Source organism: Chaetodon auriga, chromosome 3 (assembly GCF_051107435.1).
Source record: "Chaetodon auriga isolate fChaAug3 chromosome 3, fChaAug3.hap1, whole genome shotgun sequence".
Lineage (NCBI taxonomy): Eukaryota > Metazoa > Chordata > Actinopteri > Chaetodontiformes > Chaetodontidae > Chaetodon > Chaetodon auriga.
The window spans coordinates 9749484-9770390 of record NC_135076.1 but is presented as its reverse complement, the minus strand read 5'-3'; the positions used below and the strand labels follow the sequence as shown (position 1 = coordinate 9770390).

General features: G+C 44.2%; 2 protein-coding genes and 1 non-coding gene across 6 annotated transcripts; 1 reads left to right on the top strand and 2 right to left on the bottom strand.

The window, feature by feature from the left end:
* Positions 1-5376: 5376 nt before the first annotated feature.
* On the bottom strand, positions 5377-5449 carry trnam-cau (transfer RNA methionine (anticodon CAU)). Its single transcript has one exon. It is a non-coding gene; the product is annotated as a tRNA-Met (tRNA).
* A 1671-nt stretch (positions 5450-7120) lies between these two features.
* nasp (nuclear autoantigenic sperm protein (histone-binding)) lies at positions 7121-12956 on the top strand. Of its 4 annotated transcripts, none has more exons than XM_076723924.1 (14): positions 7121-7346; positions 7764-7814; positions 7907-8020; positions 8391-8471; positions 8685-8791; positions 9825-9889; positions 9967-10037; positions 10266-10339; positions 10605-10793; positions 10966-11138; positions 11321-11404; positions 11511-11585; positions 12117-12248; positions 12737-12956. In XM_076723924.1, exons 1-14 carry the CDS (start codon positions 7309-7311, stop codon positions 12773-12775), a joined length of 1293 nt encoding a protein of 430 aa, XP_076580039.1. In that variant the 5' UTR covers positions 7121-7308; the 3' UTR covers positions 12776-12956. The 4 variants fall into 4 exon arrangements, with proteins under 4 accessions (XP_076580039.1, XP_076580029.1, XP_076580056.1 ...); XM_076723914.1 differs by having other exon boundaries at positions 7148-7346; positions 9822-9889; XM_076723941.1 differs by lacking the exon at positions 12117-12248 and having other exon boundaries at positions 7148-7346.
* ccdc17 (coiled-coil domain containing 17) lies at positions 12909-20472 on the bottom strand. Its single transcript, XM_076725822.1, has 15 exons — positions 20178-20472; positions 19468-19596; positions 19057-19125; positions 18621-18744; positions 18322-18455; positions 17359-17486; positions 17058-17179; positions 16642-16767; positions 15823-16007; positions 15568-15653; positions 15104-15319; positions 14775-14910; positions 14244-14330; positions 13962-14072; positions 12909-13590 (listed from the first exon to the last, which is right to left on the bottom strand). The coding sequence occupies exons 1-15, from the start codon at positions 20373-20375 to the stop codon at positions 13456-13458; spliced, it is 1986 nt and encodes a 661-aa protein (XP_076581937.1). The 5' UTR covers positions 20376-20472; the 3' UTR covers positions 12909-13455.
* Positions 20473-20907: the final 435 nt, after the last annotated feature.

The window sequence follows — 20907 nt, the reverse complement described above, 5'->3', positions numbered from 1 at the left end:
CAATAACCACTTGCATATGGCTTTCTGATCAAAACTGATAAGTTAATTCTCAGTGAAATTGTCAAACTCTTCACAACTTCTAACCATTTGTTCATCATTTGAGCCATCACATGCAAAATGCGCCATTCAGTTATCAAAACCTGTCAGACACACATGTATGTTCCATAAATCTCTGTGACATGGAATGTTTGTGATGTCTGCTAAATTGCCTAATGAGCTACCAGGTGAGAGTAATGGACAAGGAATCACAATCAACCAATCACAATCAAGTATATATGGAATTTGCCCAAAGCACCCTGAACAACAGCTACATGCTCGTGGAAGAGGAAGAAGAGGCGTAAGAATGCGTGGTGGTAGGGGAGAACATAACAGAGGAAGAGGAGAAGGCAAAGAGTAAGAGTTCCTGATGAAATCAGAGCCACACTTGTGGACCATGTTGTAAACCATGGTCTTACAATGGAAGAGGCTGGTCAGAGAGTCCAGCCTAATGTAAACAGATCCACAGAGTCATCAATTGTGCAAACATTCTGGAGGGAAAACAGGTAAATATGTACATGTTCTATACTGTTGTTCCAGTGTTTATTCAAAACAGTACAGCACAGTACAATTGCATACAATATACTATATGTAACGTGATCTATTTGTGAATTCTACATGTATAGGACTGCACAACAAGCAAATACCAATTCTGTCAGCCTTTCCACTATAGACAGAGTTTTGAAAAGAAATCAAATGAGGATGAAACAACTCTACAGGGTGCCATTTGAGAGGAATAGTGAAAGAGCTGCGATACCAGTATGTCCAGGTAAACCACTGGTGTGCACATGGTGTATTGTACAGTGAGTTTTACTGTACTTCAATGATGCCTGTATCTTTTAAAGTTGTAGATACCCATACAGTAAAAACTGAAAACATTTCTACTTACTGGTAAACAGTCACATTCTTGAATAGGCATTGTTCAACTAACTTTGTATTTTTTCTGTTTTACTGTTTAGAGAATAATTCTTGTTTTTGTGGACGAAGCTGGCTTCAATCCTTCCAAATGCAGAAGATGTGGCAGCAATGTCATTGGACACAGAGCCACAATTGCTGTACCAGGCCAACGTGGGGGCAATATCACGATGTGTGCTGCCATATCTGAGAATGGTGTGAGCACACATATTCCACACATTGGGCCCTACAACACCCAACTTCTCCTGGCCTTCCTAGATACACTTCACAGAGATCTAATACCAGAACATGAAAGATGTTTAGTTAGGCCAGATTTGCCAAACATGTCATTGTGTGGGAGAATGTCGGCTTCCACCGAGCCATTGCCGTCAGAGAATGGTTTGCTGCACATCAAAGGATGACAGTGGAGTTCTTCCACCATACTCCCCGTTCTTGAATCCAGTAGAGGAGTTCTTTTCAGCCTGGAGGTGGAAAGCATATGACCATCGGCCACAGGATCAGATGTCTCTCTTGGATGGTATGAATGCTGCATGTGAGGACATCACGGGTGATCATTGTAGGGGATGGTTGCGCTACGCAAGGAGATTTTTCCCCCGGTGCATCGCAAGGGAAAACATCAGGTGTGATATCGACGAAAATCTCTGGCCAGAACAACAAGACCGACAGGATGTCCAGAAGATGAGAACTTATCATGTCAGTGTATGTTGTTGTTGTTATTTATTTTTTGGTGTTACTGAACTACCACTTTTTTTTTTCATTGTTGCAGGATGTTTGCTTTCTTTTGTTTCTGATTTTTTGCAAGGATGTAATTTTGTTCAATGTATATGACTTTACATGAAAGATCAAAGATGCATTTTTTATTTACAGTACATGTAACAAATTGCTACACAAATAAATTTACTGTGTACATACAAATGTCCATATCCTTTTTCTGTGTACTACAGTGTTGTGCAGCATTGACTTTTCCCAGTACACTTTTTCCTACTGTTGATTCTGAATCTAAAAAGCTTTTAGAAATTAATGTGCTTCCTGTCTGAGTCTTTGTAGAATGGATTACAGACCACATCTGCGACTGCAGCCTTCATCGGCTGAACTCCAGCCTTCGCCAGATGCATCGAGGCTGGCTCAAGCCTATCGGCTGCAGCCTGTCGGGTGAAGATGCCTGAGAGGGTGAGGGAGGAGGTGAAGGCTCGCACCCTCCAGTGCTGGCAGCTAGTGCTCAGTGAGAGTGAGCTCCAGTTTGACCAGTACTGGGGTCAAACATTCAACCCCCCCCCCCCCCCACCACCACCACCACCACAGGCATTGCATAAGTTGTGTGTTTGTGTGTAAATGCCAATGCACATGTTTGCTTCTTTTCTGCTGGCAGGCGCTGCATCTGCAGAAATCCCTGACAATCTGCTCCTCGCCGCCACGATGGAGGTGGACTCTCAGCGTCCCCACCCGCCGCTGCCGCCGGCAGCAATAGACCCGCTGCCCTGACCTATGGTGCACAGGTAGGTATAGGCGAATGTTAGACAAGCACGTAGTGTGGTGTATTGAACTGAGGCCCCAAGCCACATGGACCAAGAATTCTAAGTTTTTAGCTATGCTCAATTGTTCAGAAAAATCTTCTCATTGGTGTTCAATGAAATTATTAGCAGGAGTCAGAGTTCTGGGTAGCAAAGACATGTCAACATGCGCACACACACACAAGATACACATGGAGAGCTCTGGCTGGTGTGTCTGCTTTTATATACTTGGGACTTTAGTTGTCCACGCCTATTGTCCATCCTCTAAGCGGAGCTGGAGGATGACGCTGCCAGAGGAGCAGCAAGACTGGCTCAGCCAGGCACTGTTCACCAGAGCCGGAAGTGGGCAGTCTGTCCTCACCGCCGACCTCCGCCTGTGGTGGTTCCCCCCCGGCGACCGGCCCCTCTACGCCTAGCCCCCTGCCTCAGCCCACGCCTTCTTCCACAGCCGCTTCTTCCTGTGGGTGCCCTACAGGATGTGGGCATACAAGCTGGTGTGCCCCACCTGTGGGCACAAGCTGAGCGGCGCCGGCCTGTACAAGACCATCCGGAGGGTCTTGGACATGAACGGCTGGTACTTCATGGGCACAGAGTACCTGGAGTGCTGTTCCTGTCACAGGAAGTACGTGGCATGGGCGCAGGACATCCTAGAGCAGCTGGACCTGGCACACCGGGAGCGCTTTCCAGCTGTTCTCATGTACAAGTAAGCAGAGCTAAAGGACACTTGTCACTGAGACTTATCATTTGACAGCTCGATTTTTGTTGATCTTTGTTTGCCTCTTGCCTCCCTCCATCCTCACAACACAGGCTGGCCCGCGATAAGATGGTGGTTGGGATGCTGAAGGAGCGCACCTTGGGCAATGGTGCGTCTTGCCTTCGCACTGCTCTGGTGGAGCAGCACACCAGAGAGTGGATGGTCGATGAGCTACCTCTCTGTGGTCCGCAAGCTTCGCGTACCAGGTGTGGCACTGCAGAGGTAGGTGTCCATCCCGCCCATGGACCCCGTCCCCAGCATTCCCTGGCTGCTGTCAGTCTATGTGAGGGAGGCCCTCCCTCGGCTGGCGGAGACCAAAGTCAGGGTCACATCCATCTTTGGGGACATCTTAAAGATGGACTCCACAAAGAAAGCAAGCTTTTGTCATTGTTCTGCGTACATGATAGCGAGCGTGATAATGTCATGTGATTGTTGTTGTTGTTGTTATTTTGATTGTGTCACGTGTCTTTCTTTTCCTGTACAGATGTCCAAGAAGCTTGCAGGAGACGCCGCCGGCTCAGCCGTCTGGGTCACCAACGTGGGCATCGAGCACAGGCAGGTGCTCATGTCTGTCCTCACTGACTCAGAGGGGGACGGACTGTTGCCCATGGCAGCTGGACAGTGCAAGGTACAGTACTACAGGTCGCCGCCATGTTCAGTGAGTGGGAGCAGCTGGTGGTGCGCCTGGAGGTGTGGCACCTCATGCGACACTTCGCTAAGGGTGTCACCACTGACAGTCACCAGCTGTATGGCCACTTCATGGCGAGGCTGTCGTACGCCATTTTTGAGTGGGACCGTGGCGACGTGGACAGGCTGACGGAGGCCAAGCAGTCCGAGGAGGGAAGGGACGCCAGCATCGAGCTGTCTGCCAGGGAGCTCGCCCGTCACTGCCGCCATCGCCCCTGAGGCTAGCAGGAGATGGAGCGACTCATCCAGGAGGTGTTGGACTCCTTCCGGGAGGCGGTGGACACCACAGGCGTTCGGCTCATCGACCACCACAGGATGGAGGAGATTTGGAGCACCCAGCATTGTCACCTCCACTGCATTCAGGACCCGCCAGTAATTAAATGAATGAAAAGAAGGAAATGAAGGAGATATGAAGGGAACAACCCAAACAACAATCTGCTTCCAGAAAAAACAACCTTGTGATGCTATGTCGGTGCTATTAGCCAGCAGCTAACGATGGTGACGCAAACACTACATCGGTGCTAACCAGCAGCTCAGCTACAAGCTTGTTTTAAGATTCAGTAACAAGTCAAGTTGCTTGAATTAAGAATTATGCAAAAGGAATCTGTTCAAAATAAAATTTATTAGAATGGCTCTGACTTCAAACATGGCCAAACAACATAAAAGAGAAATGATACAACCTTCCCCACAATTCATGATACAATTACACATGAATACCCTCAGAAAATATTTGAAATTTGTATTGTTTTTTTTCCTGCACTATTAATCCAAACCAAGAGGTCCACAATATAAGCAAACACATTAAAAGGGATTGCCATAATCAAATATTAATGTATTAACTGCATTGTGTATTGGTCCATCATGACTAATTTACCTGTGTCAAGCGGCACTGTTCCTGGACACTGATGGCAAAAGCAGCAGCAGATCTGGCAACATCAGGTCTGGTTGTGGATGTTGCAGCAACAGCTTCTTCCTCAAGTGACAATGTGCAAATACTACTGGTACATTTGTGGATGAACTAAATATGCAAAGGTAGTTTTACATGTCAGTGTTAATAACACAGGGTGTTTATCCTTTGCTGGACGGGTCGCTTTGAAAATAATGGGGCATAAATTAAGAGTATACCCACCTCTTCAGGCACCATTACACCACTGCTCACAAGTTCTTACTGTTTATAGTTACCATGCACATTGTATATAAGCACATTTCTGATTTCTGATCTTTGTTCTGTTTTCATACCGGGTGTTTTTGTGTTATTGTTTCCTCAATTGTGTAATACAAACATTGCACATATTAACTGAGACCTTTTACTATTCTGCATTAGTTACTACCTCATTTTCTCAGACTATGCCTTTCTGAGTTAAAGTGCTTTACAAGCCATAAAGCTTTTCTCCACCTTCATCCCGTTCAAAGTTGGACCTAAACATTCATTATATTCTGTTTTCCCAACTAAATAAACTGAAGAAAAACATCTGCCCCGTGTGAGGCTCGAACTCACGACCTTCAGATTATGAGACTGACGCGCTGCCTACTGCGCCAACGAGGCACTGGTTTATCCCGGAAATACTATGGTTTTAATCAGAACTCTTAAGGTTCCATATTTAATCAGCCAAACCAGTAGTATGAAGTAACGCATCTAAATTTCCCATATGTATTTTCTCCAGAATTGAGAGACCGTGACTTCATACACATATTCATGGAAGTGAGCATTGGCATGTCACTGTGTCTTTGCTCACAGCGAGTGAGGGCTGGGGACTGGTGAAGACGGCAGAGAGTCTTGCAAGGGGTTACAAGGATACTGGGGTGCCACCCCCAGAGACCCTTTATGTGGACCACGACTGCTGTGGGAACTCTCACCAACACAGGATCTTTTCACTTTAGTTCCCACTCTGGACACAATATGGCGTCCACAAGACTGCACTCTTCAGCCCCTACACCATCAAATGCACTTCCAGCTCCTGCTCAAAACAGCACTACTTCATCTGCACCAACAGCACTGCCTGGGACTGCATCGCCTATTGCACCACCAACTGAGCCGTCTACATGTTTTACTGCATGTTGCCACGATGCAGAGTGGTAAGGTTTTACTTAATTGTTAAAGGTGCAGTGATTTACATTAACGCTTGAATCAATACCACATGTTCGTACGCGTTCCCTCTCTTTTTGCTTTCATTTGCTCAAATTTAGCTTCCCAGCAAGACACACCAACACAGTGTTAAGAATGTGCTTGCAATTCATGTGTAAAGATAAAACATATAAGTGCCCTAGTACAAAAAGTTATGATTTATTTCAGACGGAGTGGGCACTGCTCACTCTGCTCGCTTTAGTTCCAGTCCTACTTAAGGCCTCAGTCTCACTCCCCAGTGGTCCACTAACTTTACAGGTTCTTGAGCCTGTAACATTACTGGCCCTCATCAACGGAGTAAAGTTAAAATTCTGCTTTCCAATTGTCATGGGCATCACATTTGCATAAAAAATAGAGTTAATCCACTGGGTCTTAACATCCACAGTTGGTTTGAGTCGATGAATATGGCTTTCGAGTCATTTTCGGTGGTCACCGAGCTGGAGGTGGTGCTGTGTTATGGGTTGACGTAGACAAGCGTCACAAGAAAAGGCTGGGCTGTTCAGGTGCGTTGTTTTCTGTAGGAGAGAATATCCCCTTTGACTTTGGACTTTGTAACTTGGCAGACATTTTGCATGCACAAAAAGCTGTAAAACACACTTTATTAAAATCGTCATATTTGTATGAATTTTTGTAAAGGAAACTGGAAATGTAACTTTCACATCACAGTCAGTTTATCATTTAATTGCCAAATATTGCTTAATCACAATGGTAAGGTTATACCTTTTATATTAAAGGTAATAGTTCATTCTTGTGATAAACAAAGTTATGTCATGTCTACATACAGGACACAAGGTTTAGTTACTACCATTGCTTAAGCACAACAGGCAATATTAACATATGGCTGGACAGCATTAATAATATCCATACCATACTACGAGGGGAACTCCTCTTGGGCAAATTGAATAATGTGTTAAAAATCAAAAATTGTAAATCAAAATATGCACTTTTTGTTATTTTTTTGTTATTAATAACTTTTAGTACACAGATAACGCCTGTAGAATGTTTCTCATTTTTGGATGACATCATACTGTTATATTTCCTTTGCTGCCATGAACGTGTTCTCATTTTCCCCACGGACATGGAACGCATCATGATACTTGCTGCGGCTCCTTTAACTCCAATCTCCCGCGTTCCAAGTTAAGCGGAAATAGAAAGCCTTCTTTTCTCTATTTAAGCGCGCCAACAAAGACTATCGCTGGAGGTATATCTGTACTTCATTCACGCTACACCAGACCGCCTGTTTTGTCTCTGTCCACCTGCTCTACTGTCGTCCTGAAATAATGCCAGAGGAAGCGTCCACCGCATCGAGCTCTGGGAGGTAAGACAGCCTTGTAATTTCTCACTGTATCGTACGCTGGGAAAATACAGCTAGCTAGCCTTTAGCTAGGTAACGCGGCTAATGTTGACGACCTTGCGTGGTTAGTAACGCTGCTGGTTACGTGACACACACTTGCAGACAGTGGCAGTGTCTTTGAAAGTACTCAGATGGATTAGTTAAGTGTACCTGGTGGTGCCTTCAGGCGCTGCTAACAAACATTACTGTCACCCCCACCGGTAGGCTAATTGGCTAACAACCGTACGGAGCTAACAACAGTAAGGCGTAGCGAATACCCTAAAATATGTGAGACAACAGTAAAAGTTAGGTGTGTCGACGGTCGTTGTACTTCAGAATGAGGTCACGTAGCTGGTATTGCCATTGCCTGAACTGAAGTTTGAACTCCGTTGACTCTTACAGTGTGGAGGAGAAGCCGTGCTCATCATCGTCAGCTGCTGCTGCTGCAGACAAGTGAGTGTCCATGCAGAAGACTCCGCTGCATCTGTTTACGTGATTATTTAACATTAACTGTGTATACATGTGTATTTCCCCCCCACATGCAGCTCTGTGGACATCATGGAGGAGGCAAAGAAACTGATTGGTACAGGGAACAAGCATCTAGTGATGGGTGATGTTGTTTCTGCTGTCAGTGTCTTCCAGGACGCCTGCGGCATGCTGTGAGTATCGGTGGGAAAAGCGCCGTCACTGATTCAACACGGAAAATTATTCACTTAATATAGTGTGTGTGTGTGTGTGTGTGTGTGTGTGTGTGTGTGTGTGTGTGTCTCGCTGATTTTTATTTATTTATTTATTTATTGTTAAATACAGTTGGTGTCACTGACTTTGTTGTAATGTTTTCACTCTGATCTCCTCCGGATGTGTTAGTCTAGAGATGTGTGTGTGAGAAATGCAAAGTGAAAGTGCCTTTACTTTTTCTTTTAGGCTTGTTAAATTTGGAGTAAGTCTGAAATGCATATTGAAATGAGATTGAATCATACCTCAATGTGTAGTTTGATCCTTTACACACTTGTGCTGTCTGTCTGCCAGAGCTGCAAAGTACGGAGACACTGCAGATGAGTGTGGTGAGGCCTTCTTCCTATGTGGGAAGTCACTACTGGAGCTTGCCAGGTTGGTTCACTTAATTGCTCACCTTGAAAAATTATACTGTATATTAGATTGTTACTGTAAAGTTCATACTAAGTTGTAATGTAATGTTGCATCACTTGTTAAATTGGATTCAGAGAGTGACCGTTTTAGGGCTCGATCCTCTTTTGCATCCCCTGTTAGCGGTATCTCATGGTTATGTTCGTGTTTTCTCATGGGTTTTTGGGTTTTGGTTAGGATGGAGAATAGTGTCCTTGGTAATGCCCTCGAGGGAGTCCCAGAAGAATCTGAGGAAGAGGAGCAGCCTAACAACTCCAATATTGAGAGTGCCAACAATCTTGATGGTCAGTATCAAGTATTTCTCTATCATCACAAAGGATTCCTGATTTGGGGAACACAGAAAATTGTAGAAAAGAAGAACTTTGCTTGTCTAATGTTGTTTTATTCTGATTCCCTATGAGAAGAAATCAATGAAATGGTTAAGTTCCAGTTTGGTAGGTCAAGTCAGTTATGTAGGCGTTACAGCCCCAAACCTGAAATTTGTCTTTTGTGCTTTCAAATATAACGTATTTTCTTAAATCATAGGTCTGGCAGGAGGTTGTAGTAATCTTTCAATGTCATAGAAAAACTGCTCTTGGTACTTTAAAACTATACTGTCTAATGTCAAACTATTTTTCACGTGCCGCTTTGGTGCAGAAAAAACTAGAGATGAGCTACGAAAGCAGGTGTATGACGCAATGGCAGAGGAGGAAAAGACTGAGGCAGGCAAGCCGAAGTCTGAGGATGGAAAGGGTAGCACTGAGGAGAAAAAGAAAAATGGCGTGGCACAGTGTCCAGTCAAACATGATGAGGCCGGATCAGAGGAACCCTTATGTTCCCCTGTGAGTGGGAAAGAAAAGAGTTCAGTCCAGGAAACCAAAGTGAATGGTGTTGAGAAGAGCCCAGTTGCTCCTGTGAACGGTGCCGGGGAAAGTCCGACGGGGATTCCTGGAAAAGAAGCTGTGCTAAAGGAGGGAGACTCAAAAGAGCAGAATGGAGGCAAGACTGGGGCAAAGGCAGAGGAAGGGAAAGAGGAAGAATCCAAGCCAGAGGCTGAACAGGACGAGAAGGAACCAGAGGGCAGTAAATCTTTGGATGGAGAGCACGGTTTGTGTGGATGGGTGGAGCACAGGCTTGGTATTTCTTGTAATAAAAGGGGCCACATTAACAGGTGTTGCAAAATGTGGAGGGAATCACACCGGAGCAAGAGTTTTCTCCTCTTTTAGGGGAAACATTTTACTTTTTCTTTTAGCACATTTGCCTTCAGTCTCTCCTTCATCCACCCTGTAGATAAATGAAACATAGCCCTATGTAACTGGCCTCGTGTTTCTTCAGCAGATGATGACGACGACGACGATGACGATGATGATGATGAGGATGGAGAGCGAAATGGACAGGATCAAGTGAGTTACCATCCATCCAAGTCTCTGTGACACTGTTGAATGTTTAGATGTTTGACGTATGCCTTCCCCACCTTAAGGAAGAGGACGAGGTTGGGAACTTGCAGTTGGCGTGGGAGATGCTGGAGGTCGCTAAAGTCATTTACAAAAGGTCAGTGCAGTGCTGCAAGATGAAGTTAATGGTGAACTAACAGCACAATAAAATCAAGTCCATTGACCTGAAGAGGAAAGATTTATACAGAATGCAAGTTCAAGCAGGTCACTTAAAGCCTGGTCACCTCATACAAATCCAGGCTTTGTTAGTCAGGACCCTGCTTGAGGATGTTAGGCAATATGAGTTAAAGTTGTGTTGCAGTTAATTTCTTGTTCGACCCCACAGGAAGGAAGGCAAAGATGACCAGCTGATGGCAGCCCAGACATATCTGAAACTAGGGGAAGTCAGTGCTGAATCAGGTCGGTTTCTTCTTTTAAATTTTCTTTTTCTTTTTTTCTATTCCAATCTTGCAAATGTATTTTTCACCGGGTTGTCCACGTTCATGAAGCCTGAATGAAACGATTGTCTTTTCCTGAGTTCTTCTCTTTCACATCTTGACCTTGTGTTTTTTATAAGAAAAGACCGGGTTCATTCATTCCTGAAGTGGCCCGTGGTGCCACTACTGATATGAAAATGCTACAGTTTAGCAGAGCTAGATGTGACTCCATGTGTTCCCTTCCCCAGGCAACTATCCCCAGGCGCTAGAAGACTTCCAGGAGTGTCTCGCCCTGCAGCTGAAGCACCTGCCTCCCCACAGTCGTCTACTGGCTGAGACCCACTATCATGTCGCAACCACACTGTGCTACATGGATCAGTACAGCCAGGCCATTCAGCACTACAACAGCTCCATAAAAGTCATCGAGACCCGTCTGGGTAAGTTTCCCCTTCTCCCCCTTTTCTTTCTTTTGAGTGCTGTCTCTTGAGATAAGCATATATAAGACTTGCAGATTATCAACTCTTTAAAACCCCTCTGCAGTTAAAGGGACTGCACCGATCCTGTTTTGCCATGTTTCTTGTGCACTAATCAGTCATTGTCTGTGCATAGCCATGTTGCAGGAGGTGATCGCCGCAGCAGAGGGAGCAGATGGGGCAGCAGAAGAGAAGAATGAGATGGAGGAGCTGAAGCAGCTTCTGCCTGACATCAGGGAAAAGGTTGAAGATGCAAAGGAAAGCCAGAGAACAGCCAGCACTGCCTCCCAGGCCATCCAGCAGACACTAGTGGGTACACAGGAGAACAAGGAGCAGTATACACTGTGTTAAAGTGTATTTTTGTACATCTTGACTTTCAAGGCTTGGTGTTTCAAGTCTAAAAATCCAGGTTGAGGTTACCTGGGTGCAGTATAGACGTACAAAAACATCAAAATTGCAGCCTCAGCTTCTGTGTAACTAACCTTTTGCAGGGTGGAGCCTCAACCTCATCTGCATTCCTGTGTGAAAATGGGGGCCCTTCATCATCATCATCAGCATTTGCAACAGCCAGCCAGGTAAGGAAAACATAAGGGTACACAACTCTTGCGCGCCTTGCTGTGTAACATCAGCAATCGGCCTACAAAACAACTCAAAACAAACAAAACCCAACTTCTGTTTCAGATCCAGGTTAAATCATCTGACAGCACCTCGTCTTCCAAAGCAGCCTCAGACATCTCCCACCTTGTCAGGAAAAAGGTGAGGCCTGCTAATGCCTTCCTGCCCCTCCTTCCCCCTTTAGGTGCGCAGAAGGGAGCCTTTGAATCATTGCTTAAGGAATGACATCCGATCTGGAGCTATAATCACCTGCATATTGAAACTGGTCATTTACCTCTCTCTATGTTGAGGTCTGTGTGCTTGCCTGCATTGGTTGTTGGATGTTATGGCTTTCTGCAACTGTCGGTCTTCTGGTTGTGGTTTTTGGCTTGTGAAGTGACCTCTGTTGGTTCTTATTGTAGTTGTGGCATGTGCGTGTGCAGGTGATTGTGTTGTGGTGCCACTTAATGCTATAAATTAAGCTTTGATATTAGCTGATATGTGTGCGTGACCCTGACATGTTAGTGACGGTTGCTTGGTGTCTGCATTAGGTTCCATTTTCCTCTTTCTAAATGTCCGCTCACAGTATATTTTATTTCCTGCTTTAATGGTTGTTTGCATTGAATCCAGCTGTGTACAGAAGCGTTGAGTCTTCTCTTCCCCTTCCCTTTGTCCTGGTTTGTTTCCACACAGAGGAAACCAGAGGAGGAGAGCCCAGTAAAGGACACTGATGCTAAACAAGCAAAACAGGAAGCCACAGTTAATGGCAGCGCTGACTCTAGTGCCAGCAACGGCAATGGAGTCCAGGAGGGAAAATCACAGGAGGCGAGTGATAGGCTTCTGTCTTATGTTTGCAGGACGGCACTCTGGAAAGATTGTGCTGTGACGACGCTACCCTGTTCAGATGGAAGGGATAGCCAAGCATACAGTAGTTAACTACTAGCATATGGTTTTTGGTGGAGCTCCAGTTGTGTCTTCGCCAAATTTCTCCTTGAAGTGGCTTTCTGTCTGTGTACAGAAGCGAACAATACTGTTCAGTCACAGAGCTTCTATCTCAGTAATGCTGCTGCTGTGGTTGAAGTTCAAAACAAATCGTCTGTTTGCAATGCTTGAAAAGTTCACATCTCTGTATAAATGTTGTTTTTTCTCTAGTTCTTCAGATAAAACTGCAGCAGCGAGCGCTCTCAACAAGAGCCGTTCAAGACAAAGCAGCAATCTGAAAACATTTCCTCTTGAGAGCTTAGAGATGATATGTAGGCAACACACCGAGTCGTTCCTGCAGTGTTAAACATTGTTTTCTTTATTCCCTGTAGCCTGCCAACCAGTCATCCTCTGTCAAGTCTTCAGCGTGACTGTTCCCGTCTCTCTCCTGATCTACGAAACCAGCACAGCATGCCTGTCCAGCCCTTTTCACCTTCAACACTTTTGTTTCTGTAAATAAGATCCATTTTCATAGATTTGTCTGTCCAGTTTTGTATACTTGTAGTAAAAAAAGAAAAAAAAAAAAACTAATAAAAAAAATTGCAGATGTAAGTTTGTATCACTGAATTCTTCAGAGTTTCTGGGACCTGAACTTCACACAACTGTGACAAAACATTCATGCCAATGTAGTAATTATTACTGAACTGAAAAAGGTCACTTTGATTCTTTTCAGTGGTTCCATATTAAGTGTGATTGTGGGGCTTCTTGGCAGTGTAGAAGACCATGTTTGGGTTTTGGATTGTTCGTTGGTCAAACTTGTCACGATAAGCTCTGGGAGCTTGTGATGGGCATTTTTCACTGTTCCCTGACATTTCATACACCGATTAAAAACGGTTCATTTTCATTCTTAATTGCTGTTGTACAAGTGAGTTTCTAACAAACCCAAGGCCCTTCTGTCACAATGTCCAGTTTAATTTTAACACTGGACACTTAAAATTATCTGCTTGTTTCCAATAGGCTTCTACTGTAGATACCTGCAACCAAAAGGAAAGTACAAATGCTTAGTAATCAAAGTTGGTTCAGATTTTACATCCTGATTGTGGAGATGTTTTCACTTCTGACTGGCTTCCTCTGTGGGTGGAGGGTCTTGGTGATCAGTGAAGGGCAAAAGGGACGAGAGCTGCCGCCGTGGAGCCGAAACTGGCTGAGCTGCGTTTCCATGGACAGTCACAGGATGTGAGGAAACCTGTGTTGAGGCACAAGGTATTTCAGCAACACCACATTTAAGCATGTTTACGTAAAAAGAAGGCAGACTGTATGCATTCACCTCCAACGCAGGAACGAAACCTTATCGGGCTTTTCAGTGTTCTACAGTGTAAATTCTCATCCTGAAGTGGATGGGAGCTCACACTGCCAACTCTACACAGTACTATGTTATATGCCATGTATTACATTGCCAGTATTAACAATTACAGCCTTAAGCATTGTTATTGATGAGGCCAGGGGATGTTGAGTTTAGAGCCCGTATATAACTAACACAATCCCAAATATTTTTGTTATTTAATAGTTTATTTGAACTTTCACTGATACACCTCCAGGCTGTGAGCAACATCCTACCATAGCTGGATATTTATAGTGGCTGGTGTTGGTTGGGTCAGGCTTTGCCAGCGTCTGGACGTCTCCATCTCGTCCATTGACCAAACGTACACATAGCTCCATGCTGCCCACCTGACGTTGACACAAACACAAAGTCAGGTGTGGAATGTACTGTCCTGCTTCACCCTCGACTAAATCGGCCTGAAACTCCCCCTTAAAGTTCTACATAAATAGAACATCTGATAGACTTTATGTAGAAAGCGCTGCGTACAGGTGTCTGCTCAACATGACTCTGGCTGTTACCTGGGGAACTGAGTTCAGATGAACAAGGCTTAAGGAGGGTCTAATTGGCAGACTGCGCACTGGCACCCTCAAGTGGCCACTAAGGAGCTGTTGATGGAGAGAAAACATTGACATGTTGTGGCACACACTCTAAGCCAGAGTATTTGGTAATGGGTGAGACATATGGACCAAGTGTTCCTCTAAGCAAAGCTGGCAGACGGAGATTTTAGACTTGCATGATAATCACTGATAGATTAAATGCTAAACCTTACCAGATGGTGTGATTAGTTTATCCAGTACCTCTGCATGTAATGAAATTGAAAGGAATACAGTTTCAGTAAAGATACTGTTTAGACGCTAATCCTTGAGACGCCACTGGTTTTTGAGTCGTAAACATCAGCATATATTAACTGAGCTGAGGCCGTGTCATCTCCTTTTACTGTAGAACTCTACAGTCAACAGATATAAACACCTGTAACGCTGGGCATTACAGCAGCATCAAAGATTACTATATAATTTTTACAATAGCGTGTAATATATAAGCTTTCATACCTGGTTGTATTGGTCAAAGAGTTCCATTCGGGTCCAGCCACAGGGAGCCAGTTTGAAGACCTCATGGCCTTGAGCAACCAGATCTTTTACTGCCTGCACCTCCACCACTAGAGAGAGGGAGGGTGACGGCTGGATCCTGCAGGGACAAGGGTTTACATATATGTACATTTTTAGATTTTTTTGGGGGTGGGGGTGGGGGGGGGGTCTCAGGAAAGTAAACCCCATTGAATGTTTCTACCCCTTGAAATAGTAGTGTATCAAGCCTAGTTTGAAGTCTTTGAAGTCACTCCTCTGCTGTATATAATAATAAGAAGAAGTCTTTCTCCTACCTGGGGACAGGCTGTTTGACTGACAGGAGGGCATAGTTTGTAGGGGTGAAGCTGTGGGTGTAAGGCGGGGACTCTCCCAGCAGGCACCGGACAGGAGGCAGCGGAGTCGGTGGTCCCACCTCCTGACCTTCAGAGTAGAGAGCTGCCACCAGGCGCAGCGCCCCCAGAGAGGCATCAGCTCCCAGCACCAGGTCGTAGAAAATCACAAACCCAGCTCTGAAACGCCACAGGATGGTTTTCACTCAATTTCATTTCAAGAAAGCTGAGTGGGTTTAAAGACTGACACATCAGATTTGTGTGATTTGCAGTTTGTTGTTACTTCAATGTGACTGTGGGCTATTTGAGAGGATTTAATTATGCAAATAAGTGCATGATTTGAGCTCAGTGTGCAGCTGAACTGAAATTTGATTCAGACAATGTTAATGGCCTGATATTCTGTGGATGGTGTAGAGGATTAGACTAACACAGGATCGTAGGGGGCTGGACCCAGAGAGTCCAACATGTCCAACACACATCTTCCCAGCGGAGAGGAGACGGATCCGGTCTGGAGCTGAGGGACACATAGAAGTATCTGGATCAATGTCACAGGAAAATACTGTGTAGGAATTAGGACTCATCATGATTAAAGGCAGCTGTTATATTAGTAGCAACCTAAAAAACTTAAAAGTCCTGTTGGACAGCCATGTAAATGTGTTGGACCTCAACTGTAAATGAAGTACCGGTGAAAGAAGTGCATGAATGTGAGTCTTCGTTTGGAGTGGGAGTAGATGAGGAGGAGGAGGAGGTGGTGGAGGCTGTCTCCTGGGCCTGGGAGCTTCTTTGCTTCTCTCCATCTCTGCCAGTAAACTGGAAATCTGCAGGAGGTGCTCCCTCTGAATCAGCTCAAGCTCAGCGCTTACTGCTGCTGGAGAAAACGCAAGCACAAGATATCCACTGTGAAGGCAACCGCCCCAAACCTGTGTGCACTGGGCCACGAGGTATTCGCTGAAAATACTTCACTGCGAGTGAAAGTACTGCATTCAAAACCCTCCTTCAGTAAAAGTATGTTAATATTATCAGCAAAATGTACTTAAAGTATGAAAAGTAAAAGTTCTCACTGTGCAGTAAACTGGTCCCTGTCAGTGTTTTCATGTTGTTTTTGGATTAATATTACTGCTGCATTCATGTGTATGATGTATCGCACTGCTGTAGATGTTTACGGTTGAGCTAAATTTAACCACTTTCTATACTATTGATTACTTTAATCTACAGCCCTGCATCGTATTTTATAAGACCACCATTTGTGTGTAGTGTTGCTGTCGTGTGAGAACTATAGATCTCTGAATGGTCGACTTTTCATGAGCTCAGAAAAACAGCCTGTGACGATGAAACAGCTTTGAGATGATGCATTTTCTAATGCTAATTTTTACGTTGGCAACACAATGCAACTGCATGGGATTTGGACAGTACTAGTAAATTTGAGCTAATTCCATACAGCTAACAACAGTTAGCTTTAAAAGAAAAAGATCTTTGTCTTTTATTTGTCACAACTCTCCAACCTTCATAATTGTGGTGTCGCCCCCTGGCCAGCTGGAGGCTGAGGATCTCCTCCTCCAGCCTCTGGTTCTCCTGCTCCACAGCCAGCAGCTCCCTGCTCAGACCCTGCTGAGGAGGAGGCTTCACCTCTAGACACAAGAACAACAGTGATATGGCTCAGGGCCAAAAGGTAATTTACCCTCTGTTTCATTCTTTTTTGCCCTGAGAGACAATACTAACTCTATAACTGTTCATTTGAAAAGAAATGTTGGACTGCAATCTAATAGCTATGGACTTTGTTGAGGAAATCAGTTTTTAGAGTGGAAAAATCAAGCTGGGTAAACTTAACAAAGGCTCCACTGAGCACAGCTGTGTTGACAGAGAGCTATACTGTGACAGGCAGGACATATTTACTGCTCATCGTCACTCTGAGTCTTACTCCTGCCGGCTGCCGCTGCTTGGTTCTTCTCCAGGCTTTGGGCTTCTGCCTGCAGGTCAATCATTCGTGCCACAATCGCTGGATCTGACCCACCTGACTGCATGTATGCCTGCCGCAGGGCTCTGCAACAAAGAGACCTGATTTACCCTCATGCAACCAGGCAGCTCGGTACAACAAAGTTGCATTCACATGTAAGCAACCTGATTTTCTTAGTGGCAACCAGACAAAGGGGGAAAGAAATCCGCACTCCATCTTGTTTTACCTTCTAAAAGAGCGTTTTTAAAATAAATGATAGATGTACTTTATCTGAGTAGAGAGAGGGCCATCTGCACAAGAAATGAGCTCGTAGCTGTCGTGATGCATCTTTTTATTCTTGTGTGGATCTGGCTGATCAGCAGGTACTGAGGCCTCTCGCACACTGAAAAGGAAAAGAAAACGCAGTCGATCATTTAAATTAGATCATATTGTGGCATCTATGGAAAGTTTCCCAGCCATACAATAGGAAATTCAATCTATTCTACCACAATTGTTACACTGAGGAACTACCCAGGCATAATGAAATACATAATTGATGCTCTGAGTCATCCAGCAGCTAGAAAAAGAAATATTTCACTACATTAATCTTGGAGGCAGAGCACCACAGAAGCAGTCATTTCTTTTTGTATGCATCTGTGCCGACATAATTTACCCTAACAAACACACATTAGACAAACTCTCTGTATCTGTGCCTGCTCTGGCAGCACATCATGGCCACAGACTGAAAAGTTTCAGGTTTGATCCCAGTTCAACAGCCAGTGCTGATCTGTCAGCAGTCAGTGATTGCCTGAAACAGCTGGGACCCTCACTCAAACTTCAGTAAACAGCACATTTGTTGTGGACTATTTTTGGCTGTGGATTAACGCTGTAAGTGACAGTAAAAAAAAAAAAGGCCACGTTCATGGCAAGGAGGTCAATGGGACAAAGGAATAGGATAAATCTGGCATAATTGATAATAATAAAAATCCAATAATGTGATTTTACAAATATAAAACTGGAGGATGCTGAAAGTGGTCATTCTGCATCATGAGTACTTTTTGAATTTTAGTTTCTATTTACTGCTAATACTTCTGTACTTGTACTTAAAAACTGAATATAGGAGTAATTTCACATTGTACTATTGGTACTTTTACTTGAGTAAAGGATATGAACTCTTGATGAGAACATCCATCCTGGCAGATAAGACATTAGTACACATGCCTACTTGTAATGTGCACATTTACTGTACTGTGTGGAGATGTTCAACGAGTTGTTGCAGCGTCTCCTCGTTTCTCTCGTCCTGCTCTCTGAGCTCCATCAGCAGACTCTCCAGGTGAGTTGTGTTGCTTTGCTCAGACAGGACACTTACCTGTTGGGCCAGCTCTGACACACACACACACACACACACACACACAGGGTCTCAGAGCAACCTTTGACCTTAACATTTAGTGTAGATCAAAAGAAATCTCATTGCAGATTTTTACACAAATGCTGAGGAGGATATTTGGATTACAAGGTCTCAAGGGGTTTATTGCATTTGCTCCTCACCGTCTCTCTGCTGCTCCAGCTGCTGGTTATGAGCATGTATCAGTGCCAGCTGGCGCTCGTGGAGCGTCGCCATTTCCCTCATCTCCTTCAGTCTCTCACTGTGACCCAGCTGACGTCCACACGCCTGGGTTTATAAATTAATAGATTCATGCAAGAGCAGTGGCTCTTAAACATGTAACACCCTGGAGCAAAATTATTCATTTCTTTCATCTCCCTAAGACTCAGCATCATAAAAATGCACTCTTGTTTTACACCCATCTTCACCTGTGACCTGTGACTTACTCTGACACCACTGGCTGATGACTTAATGCACACTTATAGCCCCTCGACATTCTTTAAAGTGCTCTCCAAGCGTCACAGGCTGACAGGCTTACAAGAATAAGAGGGAAAGGGAAGAGACTTCCATGAGAAGAATCAGGTGAAACGTGGAGCCCACCTCAGTATCTGTGGTCCTTTTTGACCAGCTTGTCAGATTGTCTTCAATGGACATCCTCAACATGTGAAACTGAAAGTCAGAAGAGAGAAACAGTTTCGTATTCCATGTTTATTTACACCTAAAATGTGTCATTGACAAGATAAGTTTAAAATACGTTGCATGTATTTTTGTATGTCTGTATAACTCCAATGTGCTTCAGCTAACATGATCCTATTCAGACACAAATTTTTGATTGAACACCATGAGCAGCCTGCAGTGCTTGATATGACAATTAAAATGAACGTAACATAAAACAGTGATGGATCACTGAGAATGAACAGCTAATGAATGCTTCCCGTGATGTCATTGTGTTTGAGATGTTTCTCATCGCTGTAGTGCAGGACAGAAGAAGTCTGGCTGGTTCACTTTCACCTCGTCTGTGAGATCCTGCAGAGCAGCGCTCCCCGTCTGACCGGCTTCTGGTACGTCCTCCACTCTTGCTGACTTTGGTTTCACATCAGCACTCCTCCACCTGGTCATGTTCCTGCTCTGACCTCTTAGCTGCACACACAAAGACACATGCAGCGTTTTTTCCATTGCATCTGTTTCGGTGATACAGATGCCTCATAAATCAGCTCTAGTCTCTGCTCTAGTAGACTGATGAAGATCCACCCATGAACAAGATTCACTTCTGTCATCGCTGTCTTGGCCAGTGAAATACTTTGTACGTTACTTTGTGCAGCAATAGTTTATATAAGATGTATAGAGGCATACAAACACAGTAATTTAGTGATTTATTTTGCATTTCTCCTCAGTTTTTTACCTTAAATTGTCACAGCATTTCATGAACATCGCAAGTGGATGCCAATCCAACAACAATTCTCAACTTTATGGCAAACTCATGACTTAATATTATAAAGACATTAACAAATGTATCATAAAGTTCCATGTGTGTTTCCTGCAAGAATCATTGCTTATTCAAATATATGCATATTTTAGCCTCATTAACCGAATGGCAGTTTGAAATAAATTAGCTCCACTTTGATCCCATAAATTGTCTTGTGGTTTCCTGCAAAGAAGGGTTATTCATCTGATCCACCTGCCCAGAGCCTGTTCTCCTTTACTAGATCAGTATGACTTACCTTGACAAGGTCAGGTGTTCTAGTCTGTTTAGGGTCAACACATCCAGGTTTGTCTCCTGTGAGAAGCTCAGAGCTGTGTCTCTGCACCTGAAGGTGTCCTGCGTCGCTCCCAGTGCAGAACAGTGCTTTGTGTTTCTCAAGCAGCCCAGCGGAGCGAAACATCATGTTACAGTCTCCACAGATCAATTCCCCCTCCATCTGTTGTTCATCAAGACCTGAAAGCTGAAATAATCGTAGGAATAGTAGAGATAATATATAATATGAATTCTTCAAACAAAAAACACAAAAAAACACAAACTCCCTTCTTACTGCTTCATTTAAAGGTTGCTGAACATGTTCGGTTTGTCTGTTACGACTGTATGAGTTACTGCTGCCGTCTTTGTTTGTCCGTAACCATGCCAGTGAGTTTGTTGTAGGTGTGTGGTGAGTCCTTCTGAACATATCACCCAGTTCCCCTGCCTGTTTTATGAGTAACATCATTTCATATTGTATCAGAACATGTCAAAAGTACTTTAACATGTTTCAACACCAAAGGAAGTCAAAGCTTTGAGACTAAAATTGGTGGTAAAGAGCTGTGAGCCTCTGTCTGAAGCAAGCAGAGAAAAAAGCTCTCAGGTTCTGTACTTCCTGCTCCAACCTCATTAAGCTAACACTGGCCATATGTTTTATTCTATCCATCTGAATATTCATAAGACGTCTTTTTCAAAATTCTCAGACTGCCTGATGTGTT